The sequence below is a fragment of the Cryptomeria japonica genome, chromosome 10 (genome assembly GCF_030272615.1).
Source record: "Cryptomeria japonica chromosome 10, Sugi_1.0, whole genome shotgun sequence".
Taxonomy (NCBI): Eukaryota; Viridiplantae; Streptophyta; class Pinopsida; order Cupressales; family Cupressaceae; genus Cryptomeria; species Cryptomeria japonica.
The window spans coordinates 878,046,546-878,071,481 of record NC_081414.1 but is presented as its reverse complement, the minus strand read 5'-3'; the positions used below and the strand labels follow the sequence as shown (position 1 = coordinate 878,071,481).

Genomic DNA, 24,936 nt, shown 5'->3' with positions numbered 1-24,936 from the left:
TAAGACTATATCTGTTTCACCAAATTCCCTTCTAATTTTTCCTTGTTTTCTTTATGCATAATAAACCCTAACTCATAATAATAGTTTCATAATTCATTATAGGTATAAATTTAATATAGAATTTGTAGCTTTAAGAATTTGAAACAACCATGCTAGAATGATGATTCTGCCTAAAGGTTCCTTTTTGTTGATCACAGTGGAGTATCCTACCTTGGAGGGAATCCTTGATTATCTCCATTTTTGGAGTGGTTTGGTCTATCCATGACACATCTTAATTCTTTTCATTTAAGCCATGCTTAGGGCTCCATTTGAAGTGCCTTGGAGTATCATCTCTTTTTCATCCGCTTTGAATTTTAACTAGATAGTTTGATAGTTTTGAATTCTCCTAGTGAGTACAACCGTTGCATGCCTAAGACTATATCTGTTTCACCAAATTCCCTTCTAAATTTTCCTTGTTTTCTTTATGCATAATAAACCCTAACTCATAATAATAGTTGCATAATTAATTATAGGTATAAATTTAATATAGAATTTGTAGCTTTAACAATTATTATATAATTCAGATTTAAAGCTTGTAATGTATCTTGGAAAATATTGAACTTATCCTTTTCTCTGCTGTAATTCTCCTCCACTCTGTAGTGATCTCTCTTTTAAATGCCTTTGAAGTATTTCTAAAGTTTGCCTAAGCTAGGGGTTTTTGTTCACTAACTCAGATATAGAAAGAAATTAAGTAGTTTTCATTCTTTAATTTTCAGGCCTAGAGGGTTTTCGTCCTCAGGTTGGTAAATCCTTGGTTCATATTCCACAAGGGAAATAATAAAATCATGTGTATTGATCAATTAATGTCGTTCTCCTTCCTTTGCTTGGTCTTCTTTATATATCCTTTTCCACCAATAGGCATAACTTTAGTAATGTTATTTTATTTAATTATTAGAATCATATAATTGTTGGCTGCGATTTCCGTCACCTCATGTGACAGCAATATTTTTCCAGCGCCAAAATATATTAAAAATATTATATTAAAGGAATTGCACCATAGAAAGGTGCCATAGACTTCTTTAAATTTTCAAAGGGGTTTGGCCAAATAAGATGGCAGCAGCCCTTTAACAGATTAAGACCTATGATTTCCTTATTTCATATCTGTCCACTGGAAAAGATGTTCATCAGGTTTTAAGGGCATTACGTGCTGCTGCATCACCTTGTCAACAAGTTTGAATTTTGGTTTCATGATTCATGACAGGAATTTGTGTGCCTTATATGCTGATTTATGTGCACAATAACAGTTGACAGTTTTTGCCTGTAATCTAGTGACCAGATTAAAATGGTTTGAGGTCAACAAATTTGTAAGTTTGAATGAAACTACTTTATTTTACAAATCATGAATCATTTTAACTTTACTCTTTTGGTTCTCCAGCATGGCTCTTTGCTGAGCAAGGAGCGTATGTGTTCTGATCCTGTGAATTCTTGAATCTCTGGTTTAGATACTTAAAGTTAATATACGTAGAGACATGGCTCTTTGAACTGATAAAAAGTTAATGTGCATCCTTTTCTAACAATTTAAATCTGAAAAGAACATGGGTTCAACTTTATGTTTGTCATATCATTTCATTTTTAAAAGAAATTTTTTGAGTGTTACATGTTGTTTTTTAACAGAAGATTGACATGCTGTTTTTTTAATTTGTATTTTCTCACAGTTGTTTTCCTTCATTTTAATGTCTAAATTAGTTTCTTTTTGACCTTACACCATTCCATATCACTATAATATGAATCTTAAGGTGTTTTTTTCCTTTCCATATCAATGTAATGTAAATTCTAAGGTGTTTTGTTCTTTCCATTAACTTCTCAACAACTGTATTTTTAGGAATCTCTCAAGGCTCTTTGGCATGCAGTCTTTCCAGATCGTGAACTGGCTGGTCTTATATCAGATCAGTGGAAGGAAATGGGCTGGCAAGGTCCTGATCCATCTACAGACTTTAGGTATAATGCAGGACTTTTGTACATTTTGCAGGAAACAATGTAAATATTATGTTAAATTGATTGGTTTGGAACACAATATCAACAGTTCAAGCATGCACATTTTTGTAGTTCCTCATTCATCTACTAGTTCAATTTGAAAGTTATTGAGCTCATTTTCTTCAGATTGGAAGTGATATCCTCATCTCACATATCCAAATCCTACTTGACACTGTACACAATTGAGGATGCCCCAAATAATGGAATGAAATCTTCATTGAATCTATCTGCAAAGCAGTAGATAAAGACAATTTTTCTAATTGCTAAATTACAATAATTTTCCCTTTGCTTGTTTAACTTTTAAAGTTATAAGAGCTTATTTGAAAGAGTTTAAGGACTAAAGGTCAAGGGGCTTCAAAAGCCAACTTTTGATTTTTTATAGTCATTTGCTTGATTCTTTGATTCTAGAAAAGCTTTTGACATGTGGTTGAGAGCTTGCTCTTTAGAAATGTTTGACTGAAACAGGGATTCCCCCTGACCTGAGGATGGCAGTATATAGATTATGTGAATGAGTTGTTGCCAAACTCAAAACCAACCTAGTTTGGCTAGAGGAGTCTCAGATTTCTCTATATTGGTGTAATTATTTATTCATCTTGGATATAATTACACTTTACTTAAGTTTACTTAGGTACATGCATAACATTGTAGTTTGCATATGAGACACTTAGGGAGATGTGCATACATTGGGAGTGTGTATGTAGGAGAATTTCCACCTTTTATGGTGTGATCTTGTTATTACATTATCAAATCCACTTATTGTGGAGTGATAATTCCACTTTCGGTGGGTGATTCACCTCTTGTGGAATATTTTACTATTTCTCCTACCTACCCCTACCTACCCTTGCATCTCATTGAGCCACATTTCATCATTGTGTGCTCTCTTGTCTCTTAGCCTTGCCTTTATAAGCAGGCTCATCATACATTGTATGTAATAATTCATGATGATCTAGTTGATCTGTTTTGCATCTTGATAGGAACATAGTTTATTCTTGTCAGATTTTATTTCTCTTGTCATTGTGCTATCTATTGGTCTCTTTGATTTTGGTTGCTTCAAGAATAATCTCACATGGTATCAGAGCGGTTGGAGCACCTTTGCATAGCCTTTGGAGAGATTTTATTGCATCCTTGAAGGAGGTCAATAGGCAGATCTGAGGAGTAGCATCTTATAGAGGCGTCCTAGACCAAATCCGACCTCACCATTGCATCCGAGTGGCCGTTTTCATAAAGTTTGAGTATAAATTCGACCTATTCTGGATAAAATCAATTTCAGGGCTTTGAGGGAAGCTTTTATTAACCCCACTCCCTGACCATACCGTATCCTATACGTTTTGCAGGGCTCGCAGAATTGCAGGCTTTGTTCTCGGGCCCGTACTGCCGCCAGTGCCCTGTACACTCGCTGATCTCGCATAGCTCCACCGCCCCGCACCTTATGTGCTCCGCTTGCCGCCAACTCCTACCACCGCTTCACATCCAGCCGCTTCGGCTCAGGCCTCACTGCCCCCGACAACAATTCCTTGACCCTCGCCGATAGTTTCCAGGCAGCTGCCTCGTGATCTACTGTGATTCGTCCACGTGGTGATAGTTTTGCCAAGTAGGTGGACATGTGTTAGATTTTCATTCGCCCACGCAGTGCAGGGTATGCTCAGATTTGCCCAGTTAGCATACGAATGCCATGTCAGCATCCTTGTCATCCGACACGTCATCGATCCACACTGTACGGACCCAACCGGAGCGTGCCACGTGTCAGTCCGTACTGTATGGACGCCCAGTTAGGTATGGAGGTGAAGTTTTTCGACAGCTAGACGGCCATCAAATTTAAGCTCGTGGATTGCTGACGTTATCATTTTTTGAAATTTTTTAACCACCCTCTCATTGAGCCTTTTGATTTTGCAGTTCAACTTCAAATGGCCATATCTTGCTCATTTTGGCTCCTTTTTGAGTGCAATTTTTTTTTTAAATGGGCTAATTTTTCGTGTACTTTCACGTGGTGGTGTTATTTTCTGATTTGGATGGACATATTTTTCAGAAAAATCAGTTTTTGGTGACTGTGTTTGTCCAATCCCCGTTTCTGCAACTTCCAAGACTCTGTTTGGGCTCATATAAACTCCTTTTCAGGTGCTTTTTTTTTGAAAGTTCATTATTTTTCGTCTACTTTCATAATCAACTATCAGTTTGTAGTGATTTTGAGTGGAAATTGTACTATCAGCATATGGTCTTTTTTGGCCAATTCGGCACTTGTATTGCATAGATCTAGACTTTTGGTCTTTTGCATTGTAGTTCTTAGCCTATTGGGGTAAGTTGTAAAATTAAATCAGAAGTCCACTTTGTCATTGTTTGCAAGTGGCCTATTGTACACGCACTACATATAAAGTGCCAAAATCATCATTTTGGGGGGGTCTCTCTTGTGCTCTTGTGTTCTTTCCTTTTGCTGCTATGGGTTTTCGTAATTTTCCTCTCTTAACTCCACATAACTATGCTACTTGGAAAATTGATGCACGGAGTAAACTAATAGAAAAAAGGTTAACTCATTACATTGATGGAACTATTGTTGCTCTTGCTGATCCTAAGGCTGATCCCATTGGTCACTTGGATTGGCTCACTAAGAACATCATGACAATTGGTACCTTAAGAAAGTATGTATCAAAAGATCTCATCTTTCATATTGAGAAATGTACTACAATTAAGGATGCTTGGCAAAAGTTTCAAGACTTGTATGGTAAAGTTGATGAGATTAGGGGATATCAAATTGAGAGTGATCTCACCATGTTAGATCCCAAGAATTTTGATACAATACAAGATTTTGTCACTAAAGCAAAAGAGTTGAGGGCACAATTCAAGGATTGTGGCATTGATAAGAAGGATACTCAATTGATCTTCAATTTGATGGGCAAGCTTCCACAAGAATATGCAGCATTTGTTTCTAGTTTCCAAACCCATAGGATGACAATGGGTTCAAGCTACACAATGCCTACATTTGATGCTTTCACCGACATGTTGATGATGTAACAAACTAATTCTCAAGCATGGGCATTCTTAAGACTTCTAAGTCTCAAGCATATGTGGCAACTCAAGGGAACAAAGGAAATCAAGGAAAGGACAAATCAAACAAGAAGAAAAGGCAATCAAAGCCTAAGGACAAAGCACCACCTTCTCCACAACAAGGAGATTCATCCTCTTCCAAGAAGGACAATTCACTAAAGAAGGAGAGACCTACTTGTGCTTATTGTAAAAAGGTTGGTCATGAGGACCGTCGTTGCCATTCTAAGAAGATTGATGAGCTCCTCCATATCCTCAAAAAGAACAACATCGATTTGCATAATGCCTACAAGAAAGAGGATTCGTCACCTTCCACTTCTTCACAATCAAAAGGGAAAGGACAAGCATTTATGGCAGCAACAAGTGGGAAAACTCACTCTTTTGGGACAAGAAAAGGACAAGCTCTTTGTGCTACTACAGGTCATGATTCAGGGAGATGGCTTCTAGATTCAGGGGTTTCTCATCATATGGCATCTTTGCAGTCTATGTTCTCTTCATTTGAGCCTTGCACCATGCCATAGATTTTGATGGGCAATCATACATACATGGATGTGATTGGGAAATGATCTATTTCCTTTGGGGATAACTCCTTCAATGATGTGTTGTGTGTACCCTATTTGACAAACAATCTTCTTTCCATCTATCAAATCACACATGGGGCAACAAGAAAAACTGTGGAGTTCACACTAGAGTCAGTTATCATTAGAGACTTGGAGAGTAGTGTTATCATTGCAACTGGGGTTGTGGATCATGCATCTTGGTTGTATTCCTTTGCAGATTTTGTTCCTATTTATGAGGATGATTCTACATATGATGATCACACTTCTTGTGATGATTCAGATTTTGAGAACTCTGGATACTTGAACTTGGGGATTCTCACATGTGACCCTGTTCTTGAGCCTTGCATTTTGTCTCCTCCTATTGATATCACATCACCTATTGCACCTGATGATGCAGATAGTGCGACAGTTTGGCCTTGTGATTCAGTGCAACAGGGTATATCTTGTCTTCCAGCTTCAGTTCTTTGGGATGACTACTTGACAGGCACTGCAACTTTGTTTGTGGAGTCCTACATTGCAGATTTGGGAGACATTATTGATGATATTCATCTTCTCTTTGATGAAGGTGACCCTTCTTCGATTGTTGTGAGGGAACACTCTGACCCTCTTGTTCATTCTCTACATGATCATTCTTTCAAGGTTGACATGATTGTGGATTCTTATGTACAACAGTTGGAGGAGGTCTCTTTATCCTTAGAGGAGACATGTGAGTCTTTGGATATTGTTCTACATTCATCTCCACTAGATCTTGGAGTGCCTTTTTCAGCAATGTGGATTAGTACACCACCTTTGAAGGGGGTAACTTTTAGCATCGACATGGGGACACTTGAGCAGTTTTCAAAGACTTCATTCATCATGAGTTTTTTTCCTACATCTTCCATTCATGATTGGGGAGACTTCATGGATACACCTTTGGTTTTGTTTCTTCCTAAGGGGAGGAACGTTGTTCGACGTTCATGGAGCAATTTCTTCATTCAGTTTCGAGCTTTTACCATTGGTGTAGATTCTACATTGAGGGGGGGCTACTTAGTCTCTCTTCTTCTTCTTCTCTCATATGGGCGGGACTTTTTCCTCACATGGGATTATGTCCTTCACATGCTTCTTTGAGAGTTCTTTGTATAGTTTTTATCTCTTTTTTGGGGGAGGGTTATTTCCCGTTGGTTTTTTCTCTCTTTACCCGCTTTATGGGAGATTGCATTTGCATTTGCACATAGGTACCTAACATGGCCTTGTAGCCGGGAGTCGAGACCCATCTTGCATTGTTTAGTTGCATTGTAGACTTAAGTGCATTCCCCTAAGTTGCACTTAAGGTAGGGTGTTGGTGTAATTATTTATTCATCTTGGATATAATTACACTTTACTTAAGTTTACTTAGGTACATGCATAACATTGTAGTTTGCATATGAGACACTTAGGAAGATGTGCATACATTGGGAGTGTGTATGTAGGAGAATTTCCACCTTTTATGGTGTGATCTTGTTATTACATTATCAAATCCACTTATTGTGGAGTGATAATTCCACCTTCGGCGGGTGATCCACCTCTTGTGGAATATTTTACTATTTCTTCTACCTACCCCTACCTACCCTTGCATCTCATTGAGCCACATGTTATCATTGTGTGCTCTCTTGTTTCTTAGCCTTGCCTTTATAAGAAGGCTCATCATACATTGTATGTAATAATTCATGATGATCCAGTTGATCTTTTTTGCATCTTGATAGGAATACAGTTTATTCTTGTCATATTTTATCTCTCTCGTCATTGTGCCACCTATTGGTCTCTTTGATCTTGGTTGCTTCAAGCATAATATCACACTCTATAATATAAGAGCTACACAAGGATGCCTTCTATACAATACACATTTTGGAGTGTGAAGGGATAGTTTAGAAAACATACATACAAGAGGCAGGATACAAATGGATCAAACCTTAGCAAGTTGACCATTATATTGTTATTATATGTTGACAATATTGTGCCACTCGCAAAACAACTCGCAGATTGAGGAAAACAACTGAGCTCTTTAAACATTTTGCAATGGGTTTGGATTGATAATGAATGTCAATGATCCAAAAAGCATCTAGAAGATGTCTAGAATAGGCATTGGAAGTTCTTCCAAAACTGGATAAATGTAAGTAATTGCTGTCTTATGACAGTTGAGAATTCACATTGTAAGTAGGGGACCGTTTTGAAAATGATTCAAAGACAATAACAGCAGTTTTGAAACTGCTGGAACGATTTTGCCAATTTAGCAACAGTTTTGACATTATCAGGGGGATCTGACCTTGGAGAGTAGTGGTTTTGATATGATGCACTCAGCAGCAGAAGAAGTGAACAATTGTGACTTTTGACACTCCAAATTCCAACAGAAGGCTTTGAGTTCATGGGAGGTGTTTGCACCTCTTTCAGTCATCCATTTCAATGTGTATGTTGCTGACACCACCGTCATTTTTGAAGATTTTATTTCTTTTTTTGGCTCTAATGGACCCTGGGGTGATCACCAATTAGAGACAAATTATGTCAGGGTTTCATATGTATATGTGTTTAGGAATTCATTTGGCATTGGTCATAATGTTTCATATTGCCTTGTATGGCGGTCTACTTGAATTCTTTAGTGAGTTATTGCTTGCCATGCATCGCCTTTGGTGGTGGCAGGCCAAATATTATGCCAAGGTTGCTTGTAATCCATGGTAGTGGCTTATTATTGGGGATGCATGTTGATCTGACGGGTCCCTTCTCTTACATGGCAGGTGAAGACTTTTCTCATTGACTTCTGATGATGTGTTTACTACAAATACTCATTTCTCATTGGTTGTGGCTTTCCTTGGCAATTCAATCTTTGCTTTTCTAGCCCATTTGGATACATATAAGCCATTGATTTCTAATGTAGCTATAATATTCTTTGGGCTATGGATTTCTAGTAAAACTCAAACATGATAGCATGAGTTTTATCCCCTGTGGAATTTGGGCTTTTGAGGGAGCTATTGCTGATAGTTATGTGCTCTATGTGTTGTCTTGCATATGTCTTGTATGGCAGCTTCCTTGGATTCTTTAGTGAGTTAGTGCTTGCCATGCATCGTCTTTGGTGGTGGCAGGCCAAATATTATGCCAAGGTGGCTTGTAATCCATGGTAATGGCTAAGTATGGGGGATACTTGTTCATCCGATGGACCCCTTCTCTTACATGGCAGGTGAAGACTTTTCTCATTGACTTTTGATGATGTGTTTACTACAAACACTCATTTCTCATTGGTTGTGACTTTCCTTGGCAATTCAAACTTTGCTTCTCATGCCAATTTGGATACATATCAGCCATTGATTTCTAATGTAGCTCCAACATTCTTTGGGCTATGGATTTCTAGTAAAAATCAAACATGATAGCATGATATTTGTGCCCTATGGAATTTGGTCTTTTGAGGCAGTTATTGCTGATAGTTGTGTGCTCTATGTGTTGTCTTGCCCATGTCTAGGCTATAGCCTTTGCACCTGATAGGAATGTTCCCATCTTTTTTGATGAAATCCTTAGAGTTTGTCATTTTGGTTTGTAAGAGTTTTCCTTTATATTTTTATAACTAAAACCCTAGTTTTTTTTTGCTTTGGTCCTTTGCATTGGTTGCTGCTGTATTCTTCCATTTTAATGTTGATTGTTTTTTCTAGGTTATCTTATTTAAGTTACAGCTTGGTCCCCTTGAATGATATAGTTTTACTGGCCCTTAGCTTTTGCTTGTAGTTGTTTGCCCAGGGATGTATTATTCCTTATGTTATACAGTTGTGTTCACGTTGTAGCTTTATGCCCCCGTTGGCATTCCATATGTTAATTTCCTCTTACGTCACAAGGGTCCTTCACATTATAGTTTTTGTTTGAAGTTTTTTGCTAAAATTGCGAGTTAGTGATATCATGCCATGTGTACTTGAATGTAGAGTGATAGTTGCTAGTTCATGCAATGTTGTGCTGTTCTCAAGCTGATTTTTCAGGTTATGATTGGCCCATTAATACTTATATGTGTTCTCCCTGGAGTAATTGCAAAGGTCTTGTTAGCTTGTGATAGCTGACAACATTTCATTGCATTGCATAGCTTGTTCACATTGCACTTTTGAATGTGGGTCCCACTTTCATTTTTGTAATGCTCGATCGGTTTTACTTCTCTCAAGGCAATGCTGGTGTGGTCTCCAGTTGGCAACATTTCATTGCATTGCGTAGTTCCTTTGCATTGCGGTTTTGAGTGTGGGCCCCCTTTTCATTTCTATGATACTTGATGGTTTTGTCTTCTTTGGGAGGAAATGCTGAATTGGTTTCTAGTTTGGTAGTAATATATATGATGGCAAACAAATGGTAGATTTTCATAAAAGGTGAAATGTTTTTTCATATTGTGGCTTAGTTGTCAATACCCATGATGAGATGTTGTGATAATATTGGGGCACATGTTAGTCACCCCAACATACAATACTCTTATTGGTCAAACTTTACAGCATGTCTCTCTAGTGGCACCAAGCATAAAGATGAGCATAAATTTGATGCTTGGAAATCCGTTTTAATTACCATGGCTAGACACACTTATCTAGCTGCCTCAACAACTTTCAGATCGCAATTAAAGCCCTGATTTGAGCTTTGAGATGTTGTGGATGTGTTTTTCTTGCCCAAATACAAGATTTGATCTCCTAGGCATAATTGCAAATACATTTTTCAATAGCTATTGTTGAACCCTCATGCAAGCCACCATCAATGTAGTAAATTAATTTGAAATGCTAGATTTGATGCAGATTTCCATAGGTGTTTGAGGGTATGATTCCTAGTTGCTATAAATGCAAGTGCTGTTCTCTTTCCAATGGATTTCTATAAGCGCTAGACAGATTTTAGGGTTTCAAGCATTGAATGTCTAGTTTTAGAAGTCAACTGGTTTTTTGAAGCATCTAAAGGTTAAAAGATTGTAATGGGTGTTAGGATTGAATGTCTCTAGGTTTATTTGTGCATCTTTAAGGATATTCGTAACATTTTGTTAAGGTTTCCTTTTATCACAATTGCTGATATGAATGTAATGTAGATTTGATAAATGTAACAATATTTTAAAACATTGCAAAAAACTTGTACTGATCATAACTTCCTTAGATGTGGATTTGTGTCGTATAGTGCTGGATAATTAAGTATGTTCTATCTTTGATACCTTTTACTCCACCATATTCCAAGCCAAGGAAATAAACCATCATTGTCAAAATCTCACACAAGGCTGTGTATCCAAGCTATCCATGACATCATGATAAACATGCTACAAATCTTCAAAACTAACTATCGAGGTACTCAACCTCATCATCCATCCTCTCATCTCAAAGCAAACATTCCAATGCACGAGTGACCATAGACAAGGCCAACTAACAAGTTTGCATCAACATTGAATCAAATCTGGTGGATATAGACAGTCAACATTCGAGTTATCCCACTGCAATCAAATGGGTGGCCTACCCACACAACTACATAACTTGTAGATCCAATCGCTGAAACATGCAAACTCACCATCACATTAGTAAACTGAAAGGCTTATCAACCACAAGATTTCAAATCTACACTTTGTGGGTTAAACTAAAAGGCTTATCAACCACAAGATTTCAATTTTGTAAAATTTGAAATAATTAATGAGCTTGTTGTATCAACAGCTAGCCACATTGTATTACTACCAAATGCTCACCTATCTAGAGTGTGATTATTATTTACTATTTAGATCTAGATAAAACACCTGATGCAAAAGCAAGATAAATTGAAATTAGAATAGAATTCAGAACCATTAAAATAGATGATGTTTTGGATCATATTGCAAGAGAACCTAAAATGTACCTTGAAACTATTATAGATCGTTAAGAACATCATACCGCACCAAAGATCTCGTACCAAAATTTAATATGATAGTTACTTACATCTAGATAAAACACCGAAACAAAAGTAGCACAAATTGAAACAAGAACAAAATTCAAAAGCATAAAGTTTGATAATATTTTTGGCTACTTTACTCATTGTGCAACATTTCCATCCATCTAGTCTTATAGACCATTTAGTACTCTTCTTGTAAAATTCAAATACCCATTTACTTATCTCTCTTCCTCATGAGAGATCACAAAGCTTTCAATTCCTTTCTCTAACATAGAGGAGACTCATATTCTTCCAAATTGCATGTCACCTTTCTATGTGCCAATCACAACTGGTAGTTATCAACCAACTTGACTCAAACATTCGAACCTTGTTTGACCACTAGCTCTTTTTATGTGCAAACATTTAGGCATGTACAACCTTTTGAACATATTTGTAACCTTTTTTCCAACTGGATCCATCAATCCATCCATAGTTAATTTGCATATAATCTCTCTTAGATTGTCCATTCCACTTTATGTTCCAACATGATTTTTCTGAGTGATTCATCAACCCACAAATTGAACAATCATATCAACCCACAAATTGAACAATGATGAAGATCCCAACACCTCTCTTTCTTATGTGCTTCCCTATGACAATGCAAACACTGCATACATTGTGTTCCTTGAACTGATTTGCATGAACTTGTAACACTTACAACATCATTGCTATCTCTCTTGCCATATCCAAGGCCTTCATTTTTTGTCCTCATAATTGGTTGACAGGGGTCTCTTATTCTTTGCCCACGTTTTCTCCAACTTTTTCCTCCATAATCCATTTTCTTCATGATTTGCCTACCAACATTCTTTTCAACCCAACCTTTGTTATTAACATCATACCTACATGTTTGCAAAGGTTGGTTTGAAAATAATATTGATTTGAAGATCATGATGAAAATGGGATATGAAGTCAAAGGTTATGAGAAGCATGGGCAAGGAATAAGAGAGCCCATTCAGCAAGTTATGAGGTCAAAGTATGAAGGCCTTCAATATGGTAAGAGAGATTCTAATGATGTTGTAGTTGTTATAGGTTTGTGCAAATCAACTCAAAGAAAAGAATGTATGCTGTGCTCTCATTGTTATCGAGAAGAGAATAAGAAAGAGAAGTGTTGGGATCTCCATCCTTGTAAATTTTGTGGGTTGAAGAATCACTTTGAAAAATAATGTTGGAACAGAGAGTTGAATGAACAATCTATGAAAGATTGTATGAAGATTGATTATGGATGGATTGGTGGATCTAGTTGGAAAAAGGTAACAAATATGTTCAAAAGTTTGTATAAGCTTAAGTGTTTGCATGTAAAGAGAGATAGTGGTCAAACAAAGTTTGAATGTTTGAGTCAAGTGGTTGATGATTGCTTGTTATGATTGACACATTGAAAGGTGTCATGCTTGGAAGACTATTAGTCTTCTCTATATTAGAGAAAGAAAGGGAATGCTTTGTGATCTCTTATGAGAGAGAAATAAGTAAATGAGTACTTAACTTTTATGAGAATTTTTACTAAATGGTCTGTTAGACTAGATTGATGGAGATGTTGCATAGTGAGTTGCAAAGGTTCAGATTTTGCACATTGAGTTATCTTGTACTAACAAGGTCACATGGAGTTGCAAAGATCCAGTTTTCAAATCTTTGAGATCATATTGTGAGTCTCAACATCAAGGGGGAATGTTGTGAAGTGATGCATGAGCCTCAATGTCATGCACTGTTTTGTTGATTGCCATGTGTGGTCCTGATTGCCATCAACAGTCATTTGTGTAATGTGTAGTTTGAGGACTATTAGTTTACATGAATTATTAGATTTGTTTGTGTCTTGCATGCTAAATGCAAGGAGAAACAATCCGTTTGATGTCTATTTTTAGGGGCTACAAGCTCTATAAAAGATATTCTTCTTGGTATTTGAAATGTAGTTTGAAATAAGTCTGTTAAGTTTTTAATGCAAAGGAAAGACCTCATTATTGAGGCACGATGTATTCCTTTTTTAATAAATAGAAGTTTCTTATGTTGTAAATATTCTCTGTTTTTGTAGCATTGTGTGCTTTGGGTTACTGCCTCTATTTTCAAATCTACACAGTGGGTTAAAATTGAAAGGCTTATCAACCACAAGATTTCAATTTGTGAAAATAAAAATGATCAACGAGGCTGTTGTATCAAGATCCAGCTACATCATATTGTTGCTAAGTGCTCACCTATCCGAAGTGATTGTTATTTAGATCCTGATAAAACACCTGATGCAAAAGCAAAACAAATTGAAATTAGAACATAATTTAGAAGCATTAAAATAGATGATGTTTTGGATCATACTACAAGAAAATCTAAGATTTACCTTAAAACTATTATAGATCATCAAGCACATCATACCACACCAAAGATCTCTTACCAAAATTTAATATGATAGTTGCTTACATCTAGATAAAACACCGATACAAAAGCAGGACAAATTGAAACAAGAACAAGATTCAGAAGTGTAAATGTAGATAACTGTTTTGGCTACATTACTCATAGTGCACCAATACAAAAGCAAGACAAATTGAAACAAGAACAAGATTCATAAGTGTAAATGTAGATAACTGTTCTGGCTACATTACTCATAGTGCAACATTTTTATTCCATCTAGTCTTATAGACCATTTAGTACATTTCTTGTAGAATTCAAGTACCCATTTATTCATATCTCTTTTCATGAGAGATCACAAAGCTTTCAGCTCCTCTCTCTAACATAGAAAAGACTCATTCTTCCAAATTGTATGACACCTTTCAATGTGCAATCATAACAAATAGTCATCAAGCATTTGACTCAAACATTCAAACCTTGTTTGACCACTATCTCTTTTTGCATGCAAACATTTAGGCTTGGACAACCTTTTGAACATGTAACCTTTTTTCCAACTGGATCCATCAATCCATCCATAGTTAATTTGTATACAATCTCTCTTAGATTGTCCATTCCACTTTGTTCCAACATGATTTTTTCGGAGTAATTCTTCAACACACAAATTAAACAAAGGTGAAGATCCCAACACTTCTCTTTCTTATGTATTTCCCTACAACAATGCGAACACTGCATACATTGTGTTGCTTGAGCTGATTTGCATGAATTTGTAACACTTTCAACATCATTGCTATCTCTTTTACCATATCCAAGGCCTTCAATCTTTGCTCTTATAATTGGTTGAATGGGCTCTCTTATTCCTTGCCCATGTTTTCCCAAACTTTTTCCATCATAACCCATTTTCTTCATGATTTGTATACCAACATTGTTTTTAACCCAACCTTTGTTATTAACATCACACCCACATGTTTGCAAAGGTTGGTTTGAAATAATATTGGTTTGAAGATCATGAAAAAAATGGGATATGAAGGGAAAGGTTTGGAAAAGAATGGGAAAGGAATAAGAGAGACCATTTAGCAAGTTATGAGGCCAATGTATGAAGGCTTTGGATATGGTAAGAGAGCTAAATGATGTTGTAGTTGTTATAGGTTCATGCAAATCAGTTCAAATAAAAGAATGTATGCAGTGTTCCCCTTGTCATAGAGAAGGGCATAAGAAAAATAAGTGTTGGGATCTTCATCATTGCAAAATTTGTGGGTTGAAGAATCACTCTGAAGAATCATTTTGGATCAGAGAGTCAAATAAACAATCTGTGAAACATTGGATGCATATTTATTATAGATGGATTGATGGATCCAGTTGGAAAAAGGTAACAAATATGTTCAAAAGGTTGCATAAGCCTAAGTGTTTGCATGTAAAAAGAGATAGTGGTAAAAAAAGTTTGATTGTTTGAGTCAAGTGGATGACTACTTGTTATGATAGGCACATTGGAAGGTGTCATGCAATTTGGAAGACTATGAGTCTTCTCTATGTTAGATAAAGGAAGGCAAATGTTGATAGGCAAAAACTCTTAGAGTTTACGAGAAATGGATTAGAGGATCCGGTAAGGCATTGTAAGATGTGCAAAACTATCTGGATAGGGATAGGGAATAGCCATTGATTGGTTCATAGAGCTTGATGATGAATCCACATAATCTTGGGAAGCATTGAAGAAGGCTTTCAAAGTGGAGCTTAAATTGGTGAGAGATGATAACGAGATTGTGGCTCGAATCTATAACACTAAACAAGGGAAGCATGAGAACGTACAAGCTTACAATCATAGGCTCAAGGAGTTGCTAGTTAAGTTGGAGAATCAACTAGCCGATGAGTTGAAGAAGAGGTGGTTCATTGAGGGTTTGATTCCCTCGCTACGCAAGAAAATGAAAGTGGTACATCGATGCTTATGATTGGACGATGGACATCGAGAGTGAATCCAAAACATCCTCTCAAGGAAAACAAAAGATGGATGATGATGAGAGTACAGAGGATAGGAGTGATGAAGAATCAAAAACTGTCGAAGCCCTATGGTGAGACATGATGTGTATAATAAAGGAACTAAAAGGCGACAAGGAAAGTTCTAAGGAAAATAAAGAATAATGGTGCATCGATTGTAAATTAGGTCACATAAAAACAAATTGCCCAAAGAAACTGTTCTGCAACATTTGTTAGCTGTTGGGGCATTCTATCAAGGAATCTCCATACAACCTAAAGACAATAAGCACACAAGTGCTCTTTACTCGGGTGAAACAATCAATCCCATGGACCACACCTTCAAAATCACCAAACAATTCAAATGCATCGCCTAGTGGATATTGCAATAGGCGAGGAAATAATAACTGGTACAACAACAATACCAGTGGCCCGACGAATAGAATATATTACGACACCAAAGGAAGACCAATGATCCAGTTTGGAAGTGCAACAAATGGGCTTTGGGAATATTGTGCAAGTGGTGTGGACTGGATAATCACAACGACATCGACTACCCGAAACAAAAAGGAATTAATATGTTGGCAATGGAGGACCTGAATGAGGAGATTTTGGCCATCATCAGATTACAATCAAAGAAGACATGCTATCGAGATCCTCATATGGAGAAGACTTTGAGAAGCCAAAGCCGACATAGAACAAGCGATGGCAAAGGAGAGAAGAATCTTCAATGATTTTGCAAATACCTCATTGTAGGCGAGGTTAGAGAAAAACATAGTATAATAGATGTTGTAGACAACAATATTGGTAAAATTATTAGACCTCCTGCAAATTACGCCACAATTGAAAGTAGCAATCACCAAGCGCAAACCAAGGCAAGACACTAGAAGACTTGGTAGTGGAACTACCACTTGAAGGAAAACATGATACTGATCCCATACTGCTAATGGTGAGCATTGGGAGAAAGTCGGCTATGGTCTAGATGGAGATAATGGAACAAAACTTGATAAACACCATCGTTGTCAAAGACTCGAGAATCAATGTATTGCTAAAAGACACTTGGAAATGCCTCGAAAAACCAACCCTCTGGCCATCGACATTCCACTTGGTGGGTTTCGACTAGTACGGTATCAAACCATTTGGAACATAGATGGCACAAAAGGTGATGATTGAGACACAACAATTCCTCTTGGACTTTGTAGTCATCCTATTGTAGAAGGTGTATGACACATTGATCAAGAGGGGATGGCTAATTGCTATGAAGGCGGACCACAACTGGAGTAGGACACACTCTGAATCGAGATCAGTGCGAGGAAGCATGTCATTGACCTGAGGAATTAGGTGGTGAGTGAAGAGTTGGCATCATCCGAGTCGGAGTCGGAAGATGGAGATTTGGGAATGGATGAAGAAAGAAAATACATGGAACCAAATGATGAAGCGGTGCTTGATTGGGCAATTGCTCTAAAGATGAGACGAGTTCCTTGAGTAGATTGTTTCATTGGCTGATGGAAGATTATGAAGTCTTTCACCTTGAATGCAACATGCTATAGATTGGAGAAATTAAAGGAGACTAGGGAATGACGATTTATACATTCTCCCTAGAGTATGTGGAATACAACGAGGGAGTACCAGGGGTGGATGATACACCTCCATCATTTTGAAAGTGATAAGATAATAAAGTACGAGGATTTGAGTGTGAAGAAGGTATAACTGGGTGACGAAAACAACTTGAGAGTAATCTTGGTTGGTGATGATTGGGATCTAGTATTGAAAGCAGCAACATTCAAGATATTCATGAAGTATAAAGAGACCTTTGCTTGGACGTACAAGGACTTTAAAGGTATACCATTGGAATTGTGCATGCTCAAATTTCTTCTCGTTCTTGGTGCACAATCTGTGAGAGAAAGACCCTACATAATTAATAAGGAATAATGTCGCCAAAGTAGAAGAAATTGAGAAGATGTTGGAAGTAGGCATAATATTTAAAGTAGAGATAAGCGAATGGGTTTCATCGATTGTGATTTCATTGAAGGAGGCAGAACAAATTAGAATATGTGTAGACTTCTGAAGCTTGAACGTAATAACTATCAAAGACCCCTTCCCAATCTTTTTCATAGATTTAATCTTAGAGAAAGTAGCTGGTCATGAAATATACCGATTCTAACTGGATTCTCGGGGTGCAACCAAATAAGTATTGCTGAAGAAGATAAGCTAAAGACGACACTCGTGGTTGAAGATGGCTTGTATGCATACAACCAAATGTTGTTAAGTCTATATGCAATGCCTCGATGACATTTTAGAGAATGACTTTGCACATTTTTGACGAGATGTTTCTAGAAATTTCAAAGCATTTTTGGATGACTGGTCAATTTTTAGTGACCATGAGAATCGCTTGAGAGCACTTAGAGAGTGTATGGAACGACGAAGAATAGCATGACTAGCACTCAATCCCAAGTAGTGCAGATTTATGGTATCCCAAGGCAAGTTGCTGGACCACATTGTTTGCAAGGTTGGATTAAAGATGGATCCCAACAAGATAAGGGTGATTGTGCAAATGGAAGCTTCAAAGAATGTCACATTGGTTTAGTCATTTCTTGGGCATGTTGGTTATTATAAGACATTTATAAAGAACTTTGCTCAAGTTTCTTACCCACTAGACATATTGACAAGGAAAGGCCAACCATTTATATGGACTGAAGACCAAGAGAAGGCTTTTAATGAACTGAAGACAAGGTTGATAAGCTTGCCAATCTTGGCGTACTCGGACTGGAGTCAGGATTTCCACGTACATGTGGATATATAAAATTATGCGATTAGAGCGACACTCACACAAGTGGGTCCCCAAGGGCTATATTACCTTGTATTTTTTGGAAGTCGTTTGTTGTTTGAATAAAGCAATATCTAGGGACGGGTGGGTAGATGGTTGTTGTTACTTCAGGTATTCACATTCACCATCATTGTGAGACCAAGGAAAAGCCATGTAATAACTGATCAACTCTCAAGGATAAAGTTGGGAGAGCTACTCGAGGGAGTAAATGGGGATTTCCTTGACATTCACCTATTTCAAATTGCTGTACTACCACCCGGGTATGAGAATATTGGAGAGTACTTGTCCACATGCTCATTCTCAAGAGAGATGCGACTAGGACAAAGAAGAAAGCTATCCGTGAAGAGAAATTTTTTCCAATTGATAAATGGATTATTATAAAAAATGGGGTTTGATTAAGTTCTTAGGTAATTTGTAATGTAGGAGGAAGTACCCGGTGTACTAAAGGGAGTGCACAAGGGTCTTGTGGGAGGACACATGGGACCGGATGCCACAACACAAAAAGTTCTGTTGGTGGAGTTGTGGTGGTTGGCAGTGCACACCGATGCCCGGGAGTGGGTAGTAGGATATGACACCTTCCAGAGAATGGGCAACCCTCTCAAGCGAGATTATATGTTGTTGTTCCCTTCACAACCTCAGGAGCTCTTCGAGAGGTTGGGACTGGACTTCATAGTTGGTTGCGTATGCTCGGGGTATCGACAAGGGTTGATAGTTGGTTGCGTATGCTCAAGGTATCGATTGACGCTCCACCACCATTGCCAAATTTCTTAGATGAAAACCTTGAATCACTACTTAAGGCAAGGGTAATTTAAAAAGGGATACTGTGGCCAAATATGTAGGTAGAGGAGGCAGTCCCAACAATGGAGTTAGCCGCCAAGATGAGCCCCGAGAGGAGGTCAGGTGAGATACTATTACTTCATAGCCTAAAAAGGCTAACATTCTAGCGAGTGAGGATTCAGATTGGTCCTCTAGCAAGGATGAGATTGAGGGAATACATATTGAGATCACTCGACTAGATCCACAAGGCATAATTGGCACTGTACAATGATACTTGGTGGAGTTGGAAGAGATGGCTTTGGTCACACATGAGGCTGTAGAGTTGTCTTGCCAAAATGGACATTAGTCTAGCTCCCCTAGTGGTCACCGAGGTTGAGAAGATTCTTGTGTTCATGTAGGTGGGGTGAGAGAGTGTTTTTTTGGTGTTTCACATCTCAAGGGTGGCGAAGCATGGAGACACCAGTCATGTTGGCAGCATGACATCCATCGAGACCCACTACGCTTGGAAGACATGGTCGAGTGCTCACTGCACTTCATTGCATGGAGGCATTTTTCAGGGAAGTCTTTTACAGACTAAGGTGGGTGGTAGTTTCTCTTGAGGAAGTTGATGTGGCCAAGGAGAGTGCACTTCGGTAGGAAGAGAGTGCTCGGGGAGAGTTGTTGGCTCACATTAGTACATTCCAGGAACAACTCGCCCAACAAACCCGTCTCACCACTACAAAATGTGAACTCCGTGTAGCTGTGGAAGCCACCTTGGTTGAACAGGAGGCTTGGTTGACTTAGAGAGTAGATTGGAGAAGTAGAAGACAAAGTTGGTGGAAAGAGGTGAATAGTTGGCAGAGAAGAGCAGGTAATTGGTGGAGGAGAATAGTATTAAACCATAATCCAAGAGTTATAAGAACAAAAGACTCACCTGATGGAGGCAGCCCTTATGGTTAAGGGGTCAAGAAAACGAGAGTTGGTGGTTGAGTGTGACTTGAGGCTTCGTATAGAGCAGGCGTAGTGCCTTCACCATTGGCTTTTTGCTACATCAGCCACATCTATACCAACGTCCTCCACTTGTCTAGAGATTCTCACCCTCCTTGTCAATAGAGGTTTGCTTGTAATTAGCCTCGTTTTGCTTCAGTTGTCTAGAAGGTAACTTTCTTTTTGGGGGGGCTGATATAGTCGGCTAAGTAATAAAAGTAAAATAATTGTATCGGCCGAGTGTTTATTTTCTTATGTTTTGTTAAGTCATTGTTATGCATTGTAGTTGGTAGTTCTTGAAATGGTTGCTGGTTAGTTGTTATCAATGGTTGGTTATCTTAACCAGCGTCAGCCTGCTTTATATTGTACCTTTGGCTCATAGTCGTGGACTTACGATCGACTGGACAATGACATATGAATATTGTAATTACTGCATATCATTGAATAAATAATGAATGAGAACGGCATATCTTTCATATATTGTGTAAATGCATAATTGTTCTGCACTTGTATTTCCATTTATTTTTGTAATTGGTAGAGTTAGGTAGTAAACACAAGCTTTTGTAGACATCATTTAATATCATTTTAACATTATCGTGTTATATTGCTGCTGTTATAATGCTGCTCATTGACTTGTAGATATCTCTCTCTCTCTCTCTCTCACACACACACACACACACACATATTGCCATCCCCCTTGGCGTCCCCAAAAATGGCCCTCAGACTGTCGTCCCTTGCTATCCCTTCATTCATGTCCTGGAAACACCATGGAACATAGATGATAAACAATATATCAAGGCACAACAACTGCACCAATGTTACAATTAATCAGTTGGGTACATGGGCAACTAATGCACTAACTAGCCAAGATGTCCAATTTACTAGGCTACTTTATACCATGCTCTAAATCAAAGCTATTGAAGTCAATAGAGAGGATATCATATCTATTAGTGTTCCTAAAAAATTAACGTCTTCCATTGTAGGAGGCTACCAAAAACAACTGTACTTTAACATATGAAGTCTAAAATATGCCTTAAAAGTTGATTTAAAAAAATATAGATAAAAAGAAAATCCAACTACCTTTTGTCTGCCTTGTGAGCCTAAATTTGAACACCTCGAATTCCCAGAGCAACACCCTCCTTAGCAGGCTATACTCCAACATTCTGTTTGAGTTGTGAGGCATTAAGGTAGAAATGCAATTGTTACACCCTGCAGTAAATAGGGTTGCTTGTACCATTAGCAAAAGTATCTCGAACTTTAGGTAATTTCTGTCTGTGGATTGGCTTGAATTCAGGCATGGAAATTGAATGCCATATTGTAACATTCCACATGATGACTTTGTTGAATATCCGAGCAATTGAGAGGGGGGGTGAATCAGTTGACAATAAAATTTTCTTTTAACCTTTATTCACAAATCCGAAATAGTAAACAATAACAAAACATGAAAGTATATGCACGAAACAGATCAGACACAAGAAACACCAAAATTTATGTGGAAAACCCAAGAAGGGAAAAATCATGGAGAATGCTAATTCTCAATATATAAACACCGGTTAAGGTAACACCGGTATGGCTCATTGCCAAGGTGCTTACTGCCCTAAAAGGTTCACTGGCGAAGAAGAAAGAAAGATAAAGAGAATCCACCACAAAAACATAGGCTGAACTTCTGGAATTGCTTTTGGTAATAATCCGCAACACTATGTCGACACAACAACGAGATTCCTTCAATATCGCATGTCTTCAACACAAAAAGCCATATGAAATCTCATCAAACTATACTCCTACATATACTGTCTCCAGAAAAATATAATTCTCAATGTCGGCTAAGACAAAGATCTAAAATAGGTCTCCACTAAACATTCCGGTGGTGGGAAGGAATGAGAAGTAGACCATATTACACCATTCCTCATTGAACATATCAACATGTTACATACATCCCCAAAGCCGGACCCAAAAACACATCCGCATGCTATGTTACACAACTTCAATATCTGAACTAAAACCTCTTGCTCCGGATCAATTTGGACCCAAAGATAGCACTGAATAACATCTTCTGAAACACCAAAACCATCCGGTAAAATTGAGAAGCCTCCAAACGCACAACATGCCTTAATCAAATACTTCTGCTCAACATACCATATCCGGACTTAATCCAGACCACAGGATTTGACATCAATGACAACACATAATGTAATGTTGACATCAATGACAACACATAATGTAATGCTAACAATCTCCCCCTTTGTCGTGGATGGCAACATCCATCAACAACAACAACAACAACAACAACAACAACATGTAAATAAGTTATTATGCAAACTCTCTCTCTACGCTCTCCCCCCCTTTGATAGCAATGACAAAGGTGGACAAAAATCCCCCTGAGAAACTTACTCCTGCTCCCCCTAAGAGGAAACACATAAGCATCAATCCAGAAAAGAATATACAGGCTGCTCAGTGGACCAATGCACATAAAAAATGCATGTTAGTTCAAGCTAGGGAGGGGTAATACCCCTAACTTCTGCTGGAGATACTCAAAAGTATCTTTGCACAACGCCTTAGTGAATATATTTGCAATCTGCTCTTTTGTAGATACATACTCAAGTTTGACCTCATTATCTAGAACTTTTTCCCTCAAGAAATGATACCTGATAGATATATGCTTTGTTTTGGAATGTTGTACCAGATTCTTTGAGATATTTGTTGCACTAGTATTATCACACATGATTGAGATAGGGTCATCAAACTTTACACCAATATCCTTCAAAGTCTGCTTCATCCATAGAATCTGAGTGCAACAAGAAGATGCTGCAATGTATTCTACTTCTGTTGTAGATAGAGACACAGAGTTTGGCTTCTTACTTGACCAAGCAACTAACCGAGAACCAAGGAAGAATGCTCCTCCACTTGTACTTTTTCTGTCATCAACACTTCTGATCTAGTCAGCATCTGTGTAAGCTGTGAGGGTAAAATCCGAGCTCCTAGGATACCACAAACCAAACTCTTTTGTGCCTTCAAGATATCTGAAAATCCTTTTTACTGCCACAACATGTGATTCTTTTGGTTCTTGCTGAAATCTAGTTGCCAAACATACTGCATACATGATATCCGGTTTGGTAGCAGTCAAATATAACAATCTTCCAATCATTGATCTATATTGACTTGCATCTGCCTTAGGTGGTTTTTCATCTTTAGTTAACTTGCATCCAGTAGTCATAGGTGTACATCCTGGTTTGGAATTCTCCAACCTAAACTTCTTTAAGGTGTACATACTGGTTTGAAATTCTCCAACCTAAACTTCTTTAATAGTTCTTTGACATACTTAGACTAAGAAATGAAAATTCCTTTGTCATTCTGATTAACTTGCAATTCAAGGAAGAAATTTAACTCACCAATCATGGACATTTCAAATTCTTTCTGCATCTCATTAGCAAATCTTCTGCACATGTCTTCATTTCCCCCAAAGATTATATCATCAACATATACTACCACAATTAAAATTTTACCTGAATTTGTTTTTGAAGTACAAATTGCTGTCCGCTGAACCCTTTTGAAATCCTTGATCAGTTAGATACTTGTCTAACCTCCCCTACCAAGCTCTAGGAGCTTGTTTCAGTCCATACAAAGCCTCTTTCAATTTGCACACAATGTTTGGATCATCTCTCAACTTGAAACCTTCCGGTTGTTCAATGTAAACTTCTTCTTTCAATTCTCCATTTAGGAATGCTGATTTTACATCCATCTGATAAACTTTGAAGTCCTTAAATGCTGCAAACGCCAGGATCATCCGGATTGCCTCCACTCTTGCAACCAGAGCATAAGTTTCTTCAAAGTCAATGCCTTCAATCTGAGTGTATCCTTTGCAAACCAACCTTGCCTTGTTTCTTACAACTTTTCCATCTTCATTTAGCTTGTTCTGGAATGCCCATTTAGTTCCAATCACATTCTTGTCTTCCGATTTGTTGACTAATTTCCATGTCTGATTTTTCTCAATTTGATCGAGTTCCTCTTTCATTGCTATCATCTAGTTCTAATCATTACAAGCTTCTTCTATTGTCTTTGGCTCAGTTTTAGATAGTAAACACAACAAGACTTGCTCTTGTGTTGCTTTACTTCTTGTGATAACTCCCTTGCTTTTGTCTTTGATGATCCGTTCTTCAGAGTGATTCTTCCGGACATACCTTGGAATCTTAGATGTAGATGTTGGAGCATCTTGATCATTCTTTTCTTCACTCCTGCTTTCTTCTTTCTTTTCCTTTTCTCCGAACTCATCTGATTCATATCCTGCTGCTATTTCTGAATCCTTTGAAGTATGCTCATCAACTTTTACGCTTGCACTTTCAACAATCTTATTCAACCTTTTGTTGTAACATCTATATGCTTTGCTCTTAGTTGAATAACCCAAGAATATGCCTTCATTTGCTCTGCTGTTAGACTTCCCAAGATTATCCTCATCTCTTCGGATAAGCACTTGCTTCCAAATACTTTGAAATACTTCACTGTCGGAGCTGTACCATATCAAAGTTCATAAGACGTCATACCATACTTCTTCCGTTACAAAATTCTATTAAG

At 37.8% G+C, this 24,936-nt stretch overlaps 1 protein-coding gene across 4 annotated transcripts in view; it reads left to right on the top strand.

The window, feature by feature from the left end:
* Positions 1 to 24,936, top strand: part of LOC131028986 (uncharacterized) — a 141,156-nt gene that overhangs the window by 72,950 nt on the left and 43,270 nt on the right. For all 4 annotated transcript variants that reach the window (XM_057959361.2, XM_057959360.2, XM_057959358.2 and 1 more), the window contains exon 6: positions 1,862 to 1,977. In XM_057959361.2, coding sequence (XP_057815344.2) covers positions 1,862 to 1,977 — 116 coding nt within the window. The remainder of the gene's footprint in view (positions 1 to 1,861; positions 1,978 to 24,936) is intronic.